Source organism: Osmerus mordax, chromosome 20, assembly GCF_038355195.1.
Source record: "Osmerus mordax isolate fOsmMor3 chromosome 20, fOsmMor3.pri, whole genome shotgun sequence".
Classification (NCBI taxonomy): domain Eukaryota; kingdom Metazoa; phylum Chordata; class Actinopteri; order Osmeriformes; family Osmeridae; genus Osmerus; species Osmerus mordax.
Window position 1 is genome coordinate 10,772,796 of NC_090069.1, and position 20,283 is coordinate 10,793,078.

At 40.0% G+C, this 20,283-nt stretch overlaps 1 protein-coding gene across 1 annotated transcript in view; it reads right to left on the reverse strand.

Annotated features, from left to right (window-relative positions):
- The window catches only part of brinp1 (bone morphogenetic protein/retinoic acid inducible neural-specific 1), a 267,761-nt gene that overhangs the window by 121,436 nt on the left and 126,042 nt on the right, over positions 1 to 20,283 (reverse strand). Inside the window, exon 3 of the mRNA XM_067258344.1 lies at positions 10,129 to 10,319. Within this exon, the coding sequence (XP_067114445.1) occupies positions 10,129 to 10,319 (191 nt within the window). The remainder of the gene's footprint in view (positions 1 to 10,128; positions 10,320 to 20,283) is intronic.

The following is a 20,283-nucleotide window of genomic DNA, read 5'->3' on the forward strand; positions in this document are numbered from 1 at the left end:
CCAGTCAAACGATCCAGAGTTCTTTCTCAACTCAAATCTTTTAATGCCGATATTTTATTTTTACAAGAGACACATTTACGGTTAAAAGATCACATTCGTTTGCGTAAAGCTTGGATTAGCCAAGTTGCTATTCTCATTAATAAGAAGGTACAGTTTACACCAACAGAGATCATCACCGACCCCTATGGTCGTTTTGTTATAATCAGTGGCTGTCTTTACCAGACCAATGTTCTTCTAGTCAATGTTTACGCTCCTAATTGGGATGACACAGAGTTTGTTAATAAGCTTCTGTCCTCGCTCCCTAACTTGGAGTTAACTTTAAATTGTGCCATCAACCCTACTTTGGATAGGTCATGTTCAAAGAGATCTTCGCCCTCAGGCATGGCAAAGGCATTCACAACATTTATGGAGCAGAGTGGCTGTATTGATCCATGGCGGCTTTTTAACCCAACTTTGAAGCGGTTTTCTTTCTTCTCCCCAGTCTACCGTTCTTTTTCTCGCATAGACTATTTTTTCATCGACAGCTCATTTATTCCTTCACTTAAATCTGTTGACTACTCAACCATCATTATCTCTGATCACGCCCCTGTTGTTCTTGACATTTCTTTTGCTCTGAATATAAAGCAACGTCCACTATGGAAACTAGATCCCCTTATACTGTCAGATGAAGACTTTTGCCGCTATCTGGCAATCAACATAGATGTTTACATCAGCACAAACAAAAAGGAGAACACTTCATATTCATTACTGTGGGAATCGCTCAAAGCTTTCCTCAGGGGGCATATTATTTCATATGTGGCATTTGGCAAAAGGGAACACTCTAAGGAAGTCTTAAGCTTAATTGACTCTATACATAAACTTGACCGGCTCTATTCAGAATCCCTCAATGCTGAGTTACATAAGAAACGGATAGAATTGTAAGCCAAACTGAACATTCTAACTACGAAACACGCAGAGCAACTTCTACTAAAAACTTGTGGGACCTCTTATGAATATGGGGATAAATGTAGTTGTTTACTTGCTCACCAATTAAAGCGGCAGACTGCATCTCGTCTTATCCCTCAGGTTAAAGATGAGCTAGGTATTTTAGTTTCAGACCCAAAACACATAAATGATATATTTACTTTCCATTTCATCTCACTTTATTCTTCAGACTTCCCCACAGACATAACACCCATGACAGCCTTTTTGAATAATATAGAGGCTCCCTCTCTTGATGAAACAGTTGTTTCATCACTTGAGTGAAAGTTGGAGATAGGGGAGATCATTGGAGCCATTATGGCCATGCAGAATAACAAAACTCCAGGCGTCGACGGATATTGTATAGAGTTCTATATAAAGTTTAGGGACCAGCTTGCGCCACTTCTCTTGGAAGTTTTCAATTAATCTTTAGATAGGGGCTCTTTGCCACCCACTTTTTCTCAAGCGTCCATTTCACTTCTTCTCAAGAAAGAAAAGGACCCCACTCACTGTGGATCCTATCGTCCAATATCTCTCTTGAATGTGGATGCCAAGATTCTAGCTAAAGTTTTAGCCCACCGCCTGGAAGATCCACTTCCTAAAATTATATCCGAAGATCAAACAGGGTTTATTAACTTGTGCTGCCTTCGGGTCACATGACCCAAAGGTTCATAACGAACTGTCCTTGTGTTTACTCAATTTACCCAATACAAAAACAAATAAAAATAATTTTTCCCAATGTGGGGGGTCTGAGACAGCCCAACGGTTAAAAGAAAATGCTTCACTTTGTTTTTGTATGCAGTAAAGTTGTCGCAATACAACGGTGGGTCACAATGACTGATGGGTCAGAATGACCCGAAGATAACACAAGGGTTAAAGGTCGACACTCATTTACAAACATCCGCCGCCTATAGCATATACAAAAAATACAATTGTTGTGCCCGAAGCAGTTATTTCTCTGGATGCTGAGAAAGCATTCGATAGGGTTGAATGGCAGTATTTATTTGCGGCTTTGGAAAGATTTGGTTTTGGCGCCACCTTCATTAAATTGATTAAGCTTTTATATAAAGATCCCCAGATTATCTGAGCAGATAATATTGCCCGAAACACTTCAGAATTCATCCTACTGCTTTTGTCAGCAGTCACATCATCGATAAATACAAGGGAACCAGTTCCATTGGCAGCCATACATGCCCACGCCATAACACTACCTCCACCATGCTTCACTGATGAGGTGGTATGCTTTGGATCATGAGCAGTTCCTTCCCTTCTCCATACTCTTCTCTTCCCATCATTCTGGTACAAGTTGATCTTGGTCTCATCTGTCCATAGGATGTTGTTCCAGAACTGTACAGGCTCTTTTAGATGTTTTTTGGCAAACTCTAATCTGGTCTTCCTGTTTTTGAGACTCACCAATGGTTTACATCTTGTGGTGAACCCTCTGTATTTACTCTGGTGAAGTCTTCTCTTAATTATTGACACAGATACGCCTACCTCCTGGAGAGTGTTCTTGATCTGGCCAACTGTTGTGAAGGGGTTTTTCTTCACCAGGGAAATAATTCTTCTGTCATCCACCACAGTTGTTTTCCGCGGTCTTCCGGGTCTTTTGGTGTTGCTGAGCTCACCAGTGCGTTCTTTCTTTTTAAGAATGTACCAAACAGTTGATTTGGCCACACCTAATGTTTTTGCTATCTCTCTGATAGGTTTGTTTTTATTTTTCAGCCTAACGATGGCTTGCTTCACTGATGGTGACAGCTCTTTGGACTTCATATTGAGAGTTGACAGCAATAGATTCCAAACACAAATACCATACTTGAAATGAACTCTAGACCTTTTATCTGCTCCTTGTCAATGAAATAACGAACTCCCTTTATGAGGGAATAACATACACCTGGCCATGGAACAGCTGAGCAGCCAATTGTCCAATTACTTTTGGTCCCTTAAAAAGGGGGGGGGGGGCACATATAAAATGTATTGTAATTCCTACACCGTTCACCTGATTTGGATGTAAATGCCCTGAAATTAAAGCTGAAAGTCTGCACTTAAAGCACATCTTGATTGTTTCATTTCAAATCCATTGTGGTGGTATACAGAGCCAAAATGATGAAAATTGTGTCAATGTCCAAATACTTATGGACCTAACTGTATATGTGTGTGTGTTTTTCTCTTTGTCATTCTTACTACTGTGGGGGTTTGCAATTTATTAATTTTTTGAGTGAATTTTGACTATGGCAGGTGTGTGATATTCCCTGCCATAAAGTCAACATTTCTGTGTATTGCCAAACTGTTATTGAATGAATATGGTAAATATATTGTAATATTTACGATTACAGGTTAGAACGATATTTCGACCCCCCCGACCTGTGTTTTTTACCTCTTTTGGGGGGGTCCGAGCCTTAATCGGGGGGGTCAGACCACCCCCAAACGCCCCTGTAATTCGCACACTGGTTACAACTAACCAACAAGAGCAACAAGACTCTCAATAAGAGTCATTGTGATCCTGAAACATCAGGTCCTGCCAATCATTCCTAAGTGCCGTTGTACTCCCGGAACAAGTGCGTCTTGAAGGTGGGGAGACAAGTCATTGTCCCTGATGGAGGTGGGGAGTTGATTTCACCATTGAGGGGCCAGACAGGAGAAGAGCTTGTGTTGTGACCGGGCGCTCTTGAGCGGTGGGACCACCAGACGGTTGTCAGAAGAAGACCGTAGGTGGCGGGTGGGGGTGTAAGGCTGGAGGAGAGACTTGATGTAGTCGGGTGCAGTCCCGTTCACCGCTCGGGAGGTCAGTACCAGGGTCTTGAATCTGATACGGGCCGTGATGGGAAGCCAGTGGAGGGAGATGAGGAGCGGGGTAACATGGGAGCGTCTGGGTAGATTGAAGACCAGATGGGCTGCCGCGTTCTGAATCCTCTGGATAGGGCAGGTTGCGCATGCTGGGAGACCGGCGAGCAGCGAGTTGCAGTAGTCCAACTTTGAGAAGACAAGTGCTTTGACTAGCAGCTTTGTGGAATGCTCATAAAGGTATCTCCTGATCTTCCGGATGTTTCTCCGGGAGACCGCAGCAATGTGGGCTGTGAGGGAGAGCTTGTCATCCATGGTCACCCCGAGGTTCCTGGCAGAGGATGAAGGGGTCACGGTCGCAGATCCCAGGGTGACATGAGAGGGAACAAAGGTTGTGCTCTTGCCAAAAGCAAGCACAGCCAACTATACACATTAGGTATATTATACAATTTAGGTATCAGTAGCGGTTCTAGGCACAGGCGAACCAGGCCTGGGGCGGCATTTTAATTTTATATTTTTTTGTTTGGCGCCCGCTGCTGGCATGGGGGCCGGCAGGGGTAAACATCGCCCTGGGGCGCCAATTGGCCAGGACCGCCACTGTTAGGTATATTAAACTTTGTTTGAATAACAGAAGACTCGCATACGGGAGCCCTTGCGACATCTGCTGATAGAAAAGAGAAATGCAGCTTTGGAATGCAAGGGAAAAAAAAGAATCGCTTCTAGTGTTAAAGGGAGTGCTCCTAATCTCAGTCTGTTACCTGGAAAAAAGACACTCAGATTCCAAACTCTCCACCATGGCCAACACCAAAGAGCTGTCGAAGGATGTCAGGGACAAGATTGTAGACAAACACAAGGCTTGCATGGGTTACAAGACCATTGCCAAGCAGCTTGGTGAGAAGGTGACAACAGTTGGTGCGATTATTCGCAAATGGAAGAAACACAAAAGGACTGTCAATCTCCCTCGGTCTGGGGCTCCATGCAAGATCTCACCTCGTGGAGCTGCAATGATCATGAGAACGGTGAGGAGCTCAGAATCAGAATCAGAATGGGATTTATTCGCCATGAAAGTTTGCACAGACAAGGAATTTGCTTTGGCAGGAAGGTGCATACAATAAACATATACCTAAAATTTAAATATGTGGACTAACTATACTAAGGGTACATAAACTAGCATTACTAAGTGGGATTAGAAGCAGTACTAAGTGGGATTAGAAGAATTAAATATACAATAAAATAAAATATAAATTGCCGTAAATTACAATATAAAAATACTAAAATACAAATATTACAAATAGTACAAATGTACAAGATACCATGTTGTAATGCAGTGCAAAAAGCAGTGTGTTTTAAGCAAGAAGTCATTAGAGTCAGTGTGGTCCCTTGGCCTTGTTGAAAAGGCCAACAGCGGAAGGGAAGAAACTGTTTTTGTGGCGAAGAAACTGTTTTTGTGGCGAACTACACAGGATGATCTTGGGATGATCTTGTCAATGATCTCAAGGAAGCTGTGACCATGGTCACCAAGAAAACAATTGTTAACACACTACGCCGTGAAGGACTGAAAACCTGCAGCGCCCACAAGGCCCCCCTGCTAAAGAAACCACATGTACAGGCCCGTCTGAACATCTGAATGATTCAGAGGAGAACTGGGTGAAAGTGTTGTGGTCAGATGATACAAAATCAAGCTCTTTGGCATGAACTCAACTCGCCGTGTTTGGAGGAGGAGGAATGCCGCCTATGACCCCAAGAACACCATCCCCACCGTCAAACACAGAGGTGGAAACGTTATGCTTTGGGGGGTTTTTCTGCTAAGGGGACAGGACAACTTCACCGCATCAAAGGGATGATGGACGGGGCCATGTACCATCAAATCTTGGGTGAGAACCTTCCCTCAGCCAGGTCATTGAAAATGGGTCGTGGATGGGTATTCCAGCATGACAATGACCCAAAACACACGACCAGGGCATGAAAGGAGTGGCTCAAGAAGAAGCCCATTAAGGTCCTGGAGTGGCCTAGCCAGTCTCCAGACCTTAATCCCACAGAAAATCTGTGGAGGGAGCTGAAGGTTCGACTTGCCAAACGTCAGCCTCGAAACCTTAATGACTGCAGGAGGAGTGGGACAAAATCCCTCCTGAGATGTGTGCAAACCTGGTGGGCAAGTACAATAAATGTCTGACCTCTGTGATTACCAGCAAGGGTTTTACCACCAAGTTCTGTTTTGCAGAGGGGTCAAATACTTACTCACTTATTAAAATACAAATCAACTTATAAACATTTTGACATGCGTATTTCAGGATTTTATGTGTTTGTTATTCTGTGTCTCACTGTTCAAATAAACCTACCATTAAACTTATAGACTGATCATTTATTTGTCAGTGGGCAAACGTATAAAATCATCAGGGAATCAAATAATCTTTTCCCTCACTGTATGTTTGTGTGGAGATGAAGGGACAGGCTTTTTTCTTGCATGCCTTCCAAGTAATTTGTTGGCATGGAGGTGGCATCTAATGGTAGTTTTGGAGACTTGGTGACTCCAACATGTTTCTTTCCTCATTCTCCAACAGGGACGAATGGGGATTTTTTGAGTTTCTTAACATTCTACTCACTGTGCATGGGGTCAAAATAAACATGGTTCTTCCAGGCAAGTTTGTAACACCTGGGAGTCAGGTGGCTGAGCGCTTAGAGAATCGGGCTAGTAACCAGAAGGTCGCTGGTTCGACTCCCGGCCATGCCACATGACGTTGTGTCCTTGGGCAAGGCACTTCACCCTACTTGCCTCGGGGGAATGTCCCTGTACTTACTGTAAGTCGCTCTGGATAAGAGCGTCTGCTAAATGACTAAATGTAAATGTAAAATGTTCCAGTTGCTTTGAACTTTTGAAGTATCAAAAATCTCTGTCTGTGTGTGTGTGTGTGTGTGTGTGTGTGTGTGTGTGTGTGTGTGTGTGTGTGTGTGTGCGTGCGTGCGTCTGTCTTTGCAAGTTTTATAGTGGGATGGAAAGGCCAAAGATTGTTTAATGACTAGCTTGAGAACCGGGTAGTGTGCAAAGTATCCATTTCAGAAGGCAAGGACGTGCAGTGCTGCGTTCTACGTTGTTTGAATAAGCACTTCGAGATCCCCCCAAAATATGTCTCTTTCAGCCAGCTGCACCTGTAGCCACCGATCTCGAGAGCCGAAAGTATATGGATGGATCTGATGGATGGTGCTGAAAGCTGGTAACAGGAATAATATTAGTGTTAATGCGATACAGAAAAAACAATAACATTTTGCTACACTGCTGGAACAAGAACAGACTCTTAAGAGGGATCCAAAAGCAGAGGGGTTGTTTAGTCACAGAGGAGTCAAGGTACAAGCAGAGATCGGTAACAGGATCCATAATAGACAAGTGGGAGCGGAGCTGGGTTTTATTTATGGGTGAGATTCTCGAAGCTAACTAAGAGAAAGGCAACATTTAAAGTGGATGCTTTATTTCAGTAGATATAGCTGGAAGGTCTGTGTTGTTGCTGTGTAGACTACACAAACTGTGTAGACTACAGGGATTTGATTTCCTTTGCCTTAGGCATCATTAATCAAGGACTTACTTGCTGGACAACCTTTCAAATGGAAATTCATCTCCCCAAATCTTTGTTATATTTTTTTGGTATACTGTCATTTAGAAGCTATAGCTTTTACAACGCCAATATGGCCAAGTGAGCAGTGAAGCTTTAAGGAGGCATAATGTAGCCTTCCATCGAACTATGATTACAACCAGCCTCATCCAGGTGAGCATAAATAATGGTAGATTATGCCTGTTAGCATGTGCCTTACAGTAGCTGATACCCTGTTAGTTGTCCAACGGCAAAACACCGGATCTCCCAGTCGCAAACTTTATGGAAACTTCACAAATACATTTCAAGCTCATAATTTTTTTACGCACTTTCAGTTAACAGATGGTAAGGCTACTGTTTGAACTGTTGAATTTTGAGAGAGTGGCAATGTTAATTAAATCAGCTTTTTTCAAAGAGGTTTCTTTATTAATTAATTGCAGTATGAGTAAATGCTTAAACACATCAGTAGAAGGGGAGAACAGAATGGGGAAGTTTAAGGCATTTTACAGTTTTGGATAATTTTTACTAGGGTTGGGTCCCAATATGGCACCGGTACCTAGATGACCGGTATTTAACAGCCCAAATCATTACGCAGATTTCGGTGCCACTTAAATCTCTGAGCTGTCAATTGAAATATTTGCCCTCTGGTGCTCCTCTGGTGTTACGAAACGGACGAAAGACTCATCATCACCGCACATGATCGCTAGTTAAATTATACTGCATTCATGTGGTAAAAAATAAATCCTGACTGAGATAATTCACGTGATAACGTTGTAACAACAACACGGAAAGTTGGAGAACATGGCAGACAAACGTTATTGGTTGATAGTTTTTGTTGTGTTTTGTATTTACTTATATTTGTATATTTAAAGATGTCGTAAAGCAAATTCCATGATTTGCTTCTCAGTACATTACATATGTGTGAAATGAGTTCCTGAAAGCATGTGCAAAGCGTGAAAACTTTGTCGCACTGAATTGTGGAGTTAGACCGTTAAACAGTTTCTTCCATCGTTTTCAGCTCAGGTTTTGTATAGGCGGGGCAAAAACCCAACCTATCTACGTCTTCTGTGCTGTGATGAACTTAAAACTCATTGTCAATTCCACTTTACAGCATCTTTAAGTATATTTTAAACCTTTAATATATTGTTCAATTTCAATAAATGTATTGGTTCAGACACCCTTTACGCACCAATACCGTTTTAAAAGTATCGACTTGGCACCGGTATCTAAAAAACCAAACCAATACCCAGCCCTAATCTTTACACAGGATTGCCCAATTTTTTTGTTATAATGCAGCTGTTTCAACAATGTGAGCCACACATCACCTCTAGCCTAAGGTACCTCTTGCATAATATTTTGAAGTGTAATCAAAAAGGAAAAAAACATTCTGTATGCTTTTTAATCTATGCAATCTATAATTATATAATAATAATTATTATTATTATATAATAAGTGTACATACTTATTTAAAAGATACATAAAAATTTGTTGTAAAATATAAGTACACCCATGAAAATCTTGACCTTCTCCAGATATTTTTACATTTGATATTAAAAATAATGATTTATTGATGACAGAATTATTAAAATGTTCTCAAAATCAATTTACTGCAACTTATGGTTGGATTGTTCAAAAAAAAAATCAATGTGACATTAAGATGAATTACAAACAGGTGACCTTTTATTCCACTTTTTACTCAAGGGGTGCCACTAATAATGCAGTTGATTGTCGATGTGTGTGTATAGACGTGTGTATTTTTATTTGTATAAATTATTTTCTGGGGCCATGCAATAAAATAATACAAGCTATTGTGTATGTAAAAGCCATACATGAGAGGGAAGGTATTGATTTACCTGTATATCATTAACAGACACCTGTTTTGTTGTTGTATTTTGGTCATAAAATGCTGTCTTGTGCCGTACTTCTTTATCTATTAAGATGTAATTGACAGAGAGATGGCCCACAGACCGCCATTCAGTACACTTCGGTTCTCTGGGTTTATCTCCTCACAAATGGAGTTCTTTAATGGGTAACAAAGTTTGAGATTAGAAACCTCCAGGCCATAACTTTCATCTAATTCCCTCAGGGTTAAAATATAATCTGGTGACACTTATTGTACCAGTGGAGACAGCAGTGGAAGAGAGGGAGGGGGAGAGAGATAGAGGAATCTAATAACAACCAATGTTATAACCAACCCTGAGTCACAATTTCTTCATATATCACCAATATTTAGTCACTTTTGTGTCTATGGTAACGTTCAATACTCTTTACTTTGTGGTATTTATACTTCACCATCGTATCATATTTCACCACAATATTGCATTTCCTGATTCATATTTAGTCAGTAGGCTGATTCACCTTGAGGGCCTGTATGATATGGCAACTCTACACCTTCTACCTATGAAACTCCCTTCTACTCGACGGAAATTCTATATTTCATCTGAAATTATGCTGAACACAGGCTGCTATAACAGGAAAATGTGTGCCCAAAAACCAAACGTAAGGTAAATTCCAAACGGGAGGGATCCAATTCATGCTCTTAAACGAACCCCTTAGGGATTCAAAGGAACTCTCGGACACCAGAACCTTCCAGAATTGTTTGATCACACCACCATGATGCTATTATTGTATTGTTTCTAGTAAAATAGAGATTGTTCCTTGATTAACCAAGGCAATTCTGTTAAAACTTCTAGTCCTTGATTAACGGCTGAATTAACTGTATGCTGTGTTTGTCACTGTTGTTTTGTATAAAATTAATAATGTTCTAAATGAATACTTGTAAAAGTAAATGTAATAATCTTACCTCCCAGCGTGGCAGATATGAGGATGTGTGTTCCATACTTCTTGATGATGGTATCAATGAACTGTTGAGTGGAGGGTCTTCGCCCCAGCAAGCGAACGCTTCGCTGGAACTCTGGCATGAGTGGGACAGGGTTCCGGATCAAGTCCCTCCTCTCAATAGCTGTGTTCCTCACCTTCCAACGTGCAAACTCCCTGCAAGGTAGAAAACAAGAAGTAGAACTATAAATGAGATTTCCATTAAGATTAGGTTAACTAGCATGTACCTCCATAGCAATACCTATAGTAACAACATTGGATTTACAAAGGAACTGGTATGCAGTTAAACTTCATTATGGTTTAGTGGTACAAGTTATTCAGTAAAACCTGGTAAGGGAAGGGTGGGTTTTCCAAGGGTAAGTGGATGTTAACATTGAACTTGTTTTGGTAAATCAACCTTCAACTGTCCCTTTACAATATCCATTCACTCCTTACACCCCTCCCCGATACTATCTTTTCTTACACTTTTGAAACATCTACAGCTAACACTTAATATAATTTAAACACAGAGCAATTCCTATGTACTTCCAATGTTTTTACAATAGGTATTCCTATGTAGTTACATGGAATTTAATGTAATCTTAATGCTACATCAAGTCATCTTGATCCTCTCGGTAAGAAAATGTGAATCAAAACGGAAATAGTCTATCAAATAGTTTTTGACAAACATTTGTACTGTACTGGCAATCTCAGAGGCCAAAGACCAGATAAGTCCAAAAGCAAATGGAGAAGTAAAAATTGTTCTACGATAAAAGTCATTGTAACCATTGGCATTCATGATACAGTAGCGATTCCATAGTCGTACTGTAAGCTAAATACTCAATAAGAAGTACTCTTGCATGTATTAGGCCATTTTACATTAATGAAGTTCACAAAACAAACAATATACATCACAGTGTAAATGTCTACAGTGTCCTTGACTGAAAAGCAAAAACGTTGAAAAAAAACACTCCCTTCCAGTTCAAAAGCAGCTGTCACCAGACGGCCATAGAAACAACTGTACTACGAAATGAGAATCAATTTGTTGTGCCCTGAAGGGGAAAACTGCTGCTTGACATCATCCTCTGCAATCTTAAATCCAGAGGAAGATTGTGCGTTATCTATGCAGAGGTAATGCAAACCATAGCCACAGGGTAGCTGTGTGGCTTGTAATTATGTTTGCCAAGTAACAAATGCATCAGCATGGAAAAACCACACAGTTGTATCCACCAGCCAGATCTGTGGCCCACCATCAAGCCAAAAGCCAGGACCCTAATTTAATCACAAATTCACAAATAGAGACATGAATTATTATATCAATACGGGTCAATAACAATTCAGTATACTGTACCACCAAACAATAAACCAGTTCTAAGGAATTGTCTTGACACATATTACACTTATTTTAATTAAACATAATATTTACTTACTCAATTTGCTATTGTCTAAACAAGCACTGATGTAAATATTTCACATAATATGAACTGCTTATTTAGCTTTAGTCCGGGGCATTTGAAATATCTGGAGGCAGACCACTTTTGATTGCAGGGATTTGCAATAATCCCTTTGGCTGAATAGTTGTTCATTTTTATGTCAAGAAATCTTATTCTTGACAAAGATGTTTAGAGGTAGCATCTCAACAAACAATGTCATGGGGTATATGGGAGAGGCATGGGGGTGGTGTGTGAATGGAAACTGGGGAGAGGCCACAATAGAAATGTCACTTGCCAGCTCAGGTTGGCTGGTCTCAATGCACAATTAAGTCTATCTGCACAATTCTGATTCTTTGATTTTGACACCTCAGTCAAGACAGATTTATAAATCCCAGTTGGAGTACAGGAGGTTTTAAATTGGTTATAGGTATGGCCATGTCCTTCCAAAGCACATATATGTCATGGAAGCAAACACTTAAAGTATCAACAGTACAATCTCAGATATTGACCTCTACCCCATACATACACATATGCACTCAGTAAATTCATTATCAAAGCACAAATAAGCAAACATAATTGATACAGATGTAAAAGCACACACGCAGACACACAAAGACATACAGTTATGTGAAGTATAAGCGCTGGTTCTGTGACAGGTGCATGTCTTTCTTTCTTTCTCTGACTCTCTCTCAGACTTTTAAAATGCATCTTACTGCTTTCTAATTACCTGTTTTTCAGAAGCTGACTACATAATGCAGGCAAGTTGCACTGTGCCTGGTTTTGCATCAACAAGTCTTGAGGTAAAACGAGGAAGATAATGAGCACTGCAGTGCATGACATCAATCAAGATGAGATAGTAAGTGCTAGCCTCACAGAAGAAGTGGTTTGGTAAACAAAACAATATTTTTAGCATCTTCCCCAATATAGCTAGGTAACTATCTATCTATTGTCTATAGCTAGCTACCTAGCTATGAGAAAAGACACAAAGAAACATTCTGAGAGAACCATTGAAATTGTATGAGGAGGAGATGGAGAATGAGTTGGAAGAACGTACTTGCTAACATTTTATTAGAAACAGAGACAGAAAACGCAACAAGGCTTTTTAATATGTCTCGAGCAGATAAGGGAGAATACAGTGTGCTTGTTCGGCAGATGCCAACAATAGTGATGTGTCGATGTGACATGAATGATTCGTTCATTTTGAATGAATTCTTAGAATTGAGTAGGGGTGTAAAGATACACTCAGCTCACGATACAATAAGCATCATGATACTGGGTGTACGATACAATAAGTATCATGATATTTAGATTTTTGTTTAAAATGAAACTGAAATTCAATTAACAGATTTATTTCCACAACATTAAACATTTTCAATAATTTTCTTTGTTGTACACAATTTAGTTAACTCAGTTCAAGCGATTTCTGTGAATGCAATGAATGCACGCATGACGCAGGTGCAGAGTAGGTCGCACGTTGGTAGCTCAACCAATAGGATCAAACGGATGTCATATTGTAAAAATATTGCCATAATTCTACGATACATATTGTAAAATGTTTGTATTGCGATATATTGTTCCACAATATATTGTTACACCCCTAGAATTGAGTGATTCGTTCATTTTCTTGTGGCCGCGCATTGGGACAGTTGCATAGGCTCGTAGAGGAAACAGAAATGATTCAGCCATCTTCCGAATGTGTCTTCGGGTACAAGTCTTCGGATCCTTTTTCAAGTGACCTATCGTCAGTTAAGAGTCTTTGGATCATTTTTCACATGACCTGCATAGCCTCAGGATTGGTAGCTAGAGCAAACATAAATTATTTGTTCATTTCCAGACTGTGTCTTCAGGTACGAGTCTTCGATCCTTTTTCACGTGACCTGCATAGGTTTAGTAGAGGAAACAGATACCTCATTCCCTTTCACGTGACTGCTATGCTTAGTATAGTAAGACGTGAATGATATTCGTTCACAAGTCATATTGACTGGTTTTGTTATTTTCACTTTACATTTACACTTACAGTTTAGTGCCGTGTAATTGTTTGATGTGCTAATTAAATGCCAGTGTGATAATAAATGACAATTTAAAACCATACAAACTGTCATGTTGTACTGTATTTAATGGAATGTGAAATTCAAGTAAAATGGTCTTAGATTAGAAAATTATATAGAAAATTCTGAGACTGACACTCGTACCAAAAGACTCAGGAGATTAACAAATCTTTTACCCGAAGACATGGTCGGCAGAAGAACAATTCTTTAACCCGAAGACTCGGTCGGCAGAGGAACGAATCTTTTACCCGAAGACACGGTCGGGAGGGGAACGATTCCTTCATTCGGGTACGAGTCTTTGGATCATTTTCACGTCAGCTGCATAGACTCAGTACTGGTAGAGGAAACCGAAACCAAGAGAAACCACGACTGTGTCTTCGGTTACGAGTCTTTGGATCATTTTTCACGTGATCTGAATACATACACTCCGAAAAGAAAACCGAAAGGATTTGTTTTCTTCATTCACTTCCGCGTGACCGCTAGGTTTAGCAGTAAGACGTGAATGATATTCGTTCTTTGATTAGGGTTACCCCCCCCCCCTCAAGTGTACACTTGAGATTTTAATAAATAAGACACCGACAACAGTCTGAGGAGGCAAAATTCGTAGGAACATCGTATGCCGTTTGGGGCATGCTATATCAATGTTAGCTAGCCAGAATTTCATCCACTAAGAAAACCTTTTGAAAGAAGCTGAATCAATGTTCTGCCATCAAGTGCTTATGGCGCTCAGTTAAACGTTGTACAGCCTCTGGTGCAGCTCAACGCTATGTATAGTGCCAGCTAACCTGGTTGAAAGGGATCTATACACAAAACTGGCACCAAATAATTGTTGGGGACCTGGAAGCGCTCATCCAAACAACGTCAAACACACCGCACGTCTTCCTTGAAACTGACACCTGCAAAATTACAACTTTGCACAGTGCCTGGTTCTCAAAATAATGTTGGGAAACTTGTTGCCCTAAAATCCCACTATGAAACAGACACACAGACAGATTATTAGCATTATTAGTTAGATGGCAATGGTACATTCAATGATGCTTCAAAACAGTTTATTGTAAAGTAGTGAAAGTGTTTGGTAGACCTTGGCCTCTCTCTGCCCTCTCTCTTTCCTCTATCTTCATACAGTGAGGTTCAGAGTATGTCACTTCAGGCAGATGCAGGGTAAAGGTGAACACTACTGCACAAAAGTACAGGCGATCCTCAACAATGGCTCTTGATGAAAGGAAAATAGATTCTCAATTTGCACCCATGGTCAACTACCAACTAATCGATTTAGTTTAAGCGCGTTTCCTGAAAGCGCCTTAACTTTGCATTGTATTTCATGCCGCATTTCAGCAATTGCCTGGTTATAACAAAGGAATTCTGCTTTCAAATAACACGCACAGGAAATGTACTTGAATGAGGGAGATCAAATGCTTCAATGTTCAGTCTTTTCCTTCTACTACATAGGTCCTCCTACCTGCAAAAGTTCCTCAAAATTATTTATGTTTGAATAGCTCCTCGTGCCCTTCAAATTGAACCATTACTTACTTTGAATTCTCTGAGAGGCAATCAGCCGGGTTCTATCTACCAATGTACTGATCAACAGTGGCCTGCTTTCACTGGGCCTCTTAAGCCTGCTGAATTGCAATTGCTCGACAACATTACATGGTGAGATTACATTGAAGTCCTATGTGTAATGACATTGGCTCGAAAGCCTGTGCTTTGGCATGTGTAGACATGTGTAAGCCTATCTGGATGATAAAAACAAGGGCATCATGAATATCAACTTTTCTCTCAGTGCTTCTTCTACCTCTCTAAAGTAGAACAAAAACAAGAACCTGACTAATAGTCTGCATGATGGACTGTCCCAGACCTGAATTTAGACTTCATTGAATCTGATCTGCTACGGTAGAACAAGATGGGGTCTCTACCACAAGCCAGCCTGAATACTGTACAAACATCTTTTTGTTCTTTCTATTTCCATAAATCACCCAGCGTTTTGTTCTGATCCTGTATCCGATATATGATATGTGACTGCCTTCCATCACCCTTTCTTGGGAAAAAACCCCCCAGAAACATCACAATTATTCAATGTCAGAATAATAAGCACTTTTCTTGGCGTAGGGGGCTGGTGGTGTGCATTTTTTGCTGATTTAGCTGGCAACTTCTGGGTACAAGCATTTACTTGGTGTGTGTGTGTGTGTGTTTTGCACACAGTAACACTCACACTCATCTAAATGGAATAATGATAAGTCAATAAACCTGCAGCAAATGTGTTAACTTGCCAAACTAAGTATTTCTCTCTTTCCCTCTCTCTCTCTATTTTTCCTTCTCCCATGAATTATGTGTGCGTTAGCAGGACAACGTATGCAACGGCAGGGCTCCAGACTAACTTTTTGCCTTGGTTGCACTGGTGCGCCTAACTTTTTTATTTGGGTGCACCAGCACAACATTTATGTGCACCCAAATTTTGCGTTGCCACAATTTCAAGGTCACCTTTTTATCACGCTCCATAGACATTCATATATAATATGTAAATTGTCTTAAACAAGAATAAGGTGTAGGTAAATACTTTTTTTATTTGAATCACAATTATACTGTATATTAACATAAAAATGTTTTAAGTGCTTAACTGAGCTGCCAAACTAAAACATTTTAAGCAAAATAAAACATTTCAATATAGAAAGTGCTACTGTTTAAAAGTGCTTCCCTGAAATGAGACCTAACATTTCATGGCTCAAAATCTTATAGCGGGTCCCCCCTTGCTGTCGCATGCCCTTCAGATGGCCAACACCTGTAATTTGGCCTTCTTGCTCTTTGGCCTTGGATAAACCAGCTTGCCACACTCTCCCTAGCATCAAAATCCTAGCTCCATGGCCCAGCTCTGTAACTCAGGGGTGGGCAATTAATTTTTACAAGGGGCCACATGAGAAACCTGAAATGTGTTGGAGGGCCGTATCAACGATAACTTGAACTTAATTCTGCTCACTATTCATTTTCTCCCATAATAAAAACAGTACAGTACATATTTTGATTAGCTGCTACTGGTTATCAGAAGAATAAGGATATTCTGTAAATATTTATATTAATATTTTAAATGTTGGTGTAGGTCATATAAGAAAAGACTATAGAAGTAATAAAGACTCAAAACAAAAACAATCATTACATCAGTGTTTCATTTTATTTGTAACTAGTTGGCCTTCACAATCACTGAAAAGTTGTTTTGCAGTATGTTAAAGATATGCAATTGATCAACTTTATACAAAAAGCAATACTTTTTTTAAGTTCATTTTATTCTGTGAGAGAAATCTAGTGGGCTTGAACAAGTGCATCGAAATCTGGCTGAATGTCTGAGGTGGATATGCGAAGGACAGCAGCTGACAGGTGATGATCAGGGTCTGCAGCTTAACTAGCAAATCATCAGCGGCCCGCGCCCACTGAATCAGTCAAGTTCTTATTGGGTGTGCTTTGCCTTCGGCAAGGGCGCAACCTTTGTTCTCTCACATATATATAATTATTTTTTTTATTTCTTTTTGCCCCCCTAAAACTCAGTCAATATTTGGCCTACATAGACAACGTAGGTGTCAAAAGTTTCGTCTTGGTAGCGATTGAGTTGCTTCTATTGGAATTTACGTTCTGTTGCATGGTTTAGGCTTAAGTTAAGTTTTTGTGGCGAAAAGTGAAGCTAACGGTGGCTAATTTGCTAGCCACAGTCACTTACGTTGCTAACGTCACTGCGTCACTAACGTCACGAAAACACGCGTGACTACCTTTGGCAGAACATTCGTTTCGCATCTGTTAACTTGGGGGATAGCTAGGCTAACTATAGCTTTACTGCAAGGCAGCTGCAGAAACGCCACAAGAAAAGAGGCCAGGGTGATAACTATTTACTAATTTTACTTTGTGATATGACACACAATTGTGATGTGTAATGTACAATATAAGCTGATATTATTAAGGAAGTACATCTACTTTCGGAAACAGTAGTCTACTATTTTACTGAAGTATTAGCATCATGACATTAGCCTGTGTTGCCCGGGCAACACATACTACAGTGGTCTATGATGTATCTGTTTTCAATCGTTAAAATAAACATTCCTCACATATACATTTTCGTTGTATGATTTATTCTGACATTAGTAAACAATTTGTTGGTGAAATTACCATTACCTGTGGTTTCAAACCAGTGTAGCTCACTGCAACGCTGTAGCCTACCCGAGACACTAGTGTGAGTAGCTAACAAAAACTCCTCAGCTGTTCAAGTCAAACGGCGACAGAACATGTTCGGCACTCCCCTTACTCAAAAGTCTTTCAATAGGGAAACTATCTGACTACTAACCTGAACTTCATTGCCACAGCCTAAACTTTGTCAATCTGTTCATGAAAATAATTAATTTCAGCCTAAACCGTACAACGGAACGTTAAATCCAATTCAACCAACGCAATCGCTACCGAGACGAATACAGCAGTAGTCTAGTACTGTACCGTAGTAGTATAATTTACCGGGGCAGCTTCTCCACACAGGGCTATATCGCATTTTGCGTTGTTACTGACAATGATCGCTACCAGTGAGCTTTTTATGAATGAGCGATTTTCCACTAAATAAATGTCAAGCTTATTTACGTTTTTGGGGGCATATTTTCAGTTAGCAGATGGTACTGTTTGAATCGCGATTCTATCTTCTGCCGGTAACGTCGTAGAATAATCTTCAAAGGGGGTTCTTTATTAATGAATGAATGCAATATGAGTAGGCTAAATGCCTGAAAATATCACGAGAAGGGAAAACTTAAAAGGACGTTTAAGTCATAGAGATTAGGTCCATTTTTACACCGGTCTGCCAAATGTATTCGTTTTGATTCAGCTATGAGGCTGCCTCTTGCAGGGGAAATGAGAAGACATCATATTTCATTCTACACTTCACTCGTATTTTGAGTTGTAAATGAGCAGCAAAAAAAAGATGCTTTTAAATCTATGTAATATTTATGCATAATAAGTAGGCCCTATGTATTTTTATATAAAATATACAGGAATATCAGTTGTAAAAATGGCATTAAAATCCCTGTAGAACCGACGCAAGCAAGCACACCCTACAATTTCCCCAGAAATTGTACCCTCTCTAGTTATGTCTGCATTACTTTTTTTCTTTAGTGCCGATTCAAATTGTAATCCTTCAACACAGCCACCTGTACAGTGTTCATTTTAGGACATCCTCAGATCTCAGACTCATGTGTCAGACTCAAACGAAAAGGCGTCAAGTCTCAGACCAAAAGTCGTCAGACTCAGGCGAAACGGCGTCTGTCTCAGAAAAACCTCTGTCATTCTCAGACAAAACGCTCTCAAACCAAACGTTGTCATTCTCAGACAAAACACTCTCAAACCAAACATGGATACTACAAACAAACTCCATATACCATGTCCTAAAATGTATCGTTTGAGTTTTAGGACATTGTTTGAGTTTGACATTCTGAGGATGTACCCACCATATCCTAAAATAAACACCTTATACACTGTATAAGGTCTTTATAAGGTCTTTGTTTTAGGACATGGTGGGTTTCATGTGACGTCACACAGTGGTCACGGCGCCATCTTAAGGACTGAATTGCAAGACGCCGTCTATCTGCTGTGCTGTGGGCTGTGATAACAGCAAATCTCAAATACATTAATGTACCTTTTACAATGTCCCAAAAAACCCTGAGCGTCGTGTGAAATGGATTGCTGCTATCAAGAGGGATCACTGGACTCCTACAGAGCAGAATAAAAAGTTTGAGCATGTATAACGTTATTCTGACCAGCTAGCTAGCATTATGCTATTAGATATAGATAATGCTAGCATTAGATATAGCTAATGCTAGCTGTCTAATGCTAGCTGTCCAGAATAACGTTGATATAAATGTGCTAGTAACATTAGTTAAGTAAGGTATTTTATTATGAGCTTTCATTGTGACAAGGGGAGTCATTGTTCTGACGGTCTGGCGGAGTGAGTTAAATAAAGTGAGACGTGCAGTGTCGTCTTGGTTCCGGGGCATTGGAAGCCTGTGTCCTTCTTTTAAAACCCAAACCTAATTAGCACATAGGCCTACTGTAAATATATATAAAACCCTTGGCTACAGTTATATGGTTGAATTATATTATGCTACTAGTTGGAGTGGCGTTCGTATGCTAAACTACTTTTCATTTGGTAAGACTGATATTACAACAGAATCTGATGGCAATTCAGTTCAGTGATATAAAAGCTATGTATTGTTAATATCGCTTGATGAACAGACTGCCACTGACCCCTTCCTATGATCAAGAACATTTTCTTCATCTCCAGAATGATACATTTTGGGATCATTAACGCATCCTGACCAGCAGATACAGGGATAGTTTTTACCCACATGCCATCAGGATGCTGAACTGTCCTTGAAATATCTTTTTGCACTACAGTTTTTCTTCTTTTGTTCTACCCTTTTTCTCCATTCAAGTTGAACGGACATTGAGCACAAAGAATTTCATTACTGATAAATACTGTTTGAGTATATGATAATAAACTTGAACTTGATGAGAAGTTGCAGTAGATTTCTGTGCTTTTAAATGCCTAGGGCTTCCCCCAGTGTAGCCTATGGAGAGGGATTGTGGACGTGGTAAATATAGATGTCAGCAAACGTCAAATTTGGCAGATTTTTACTATACTTTAGT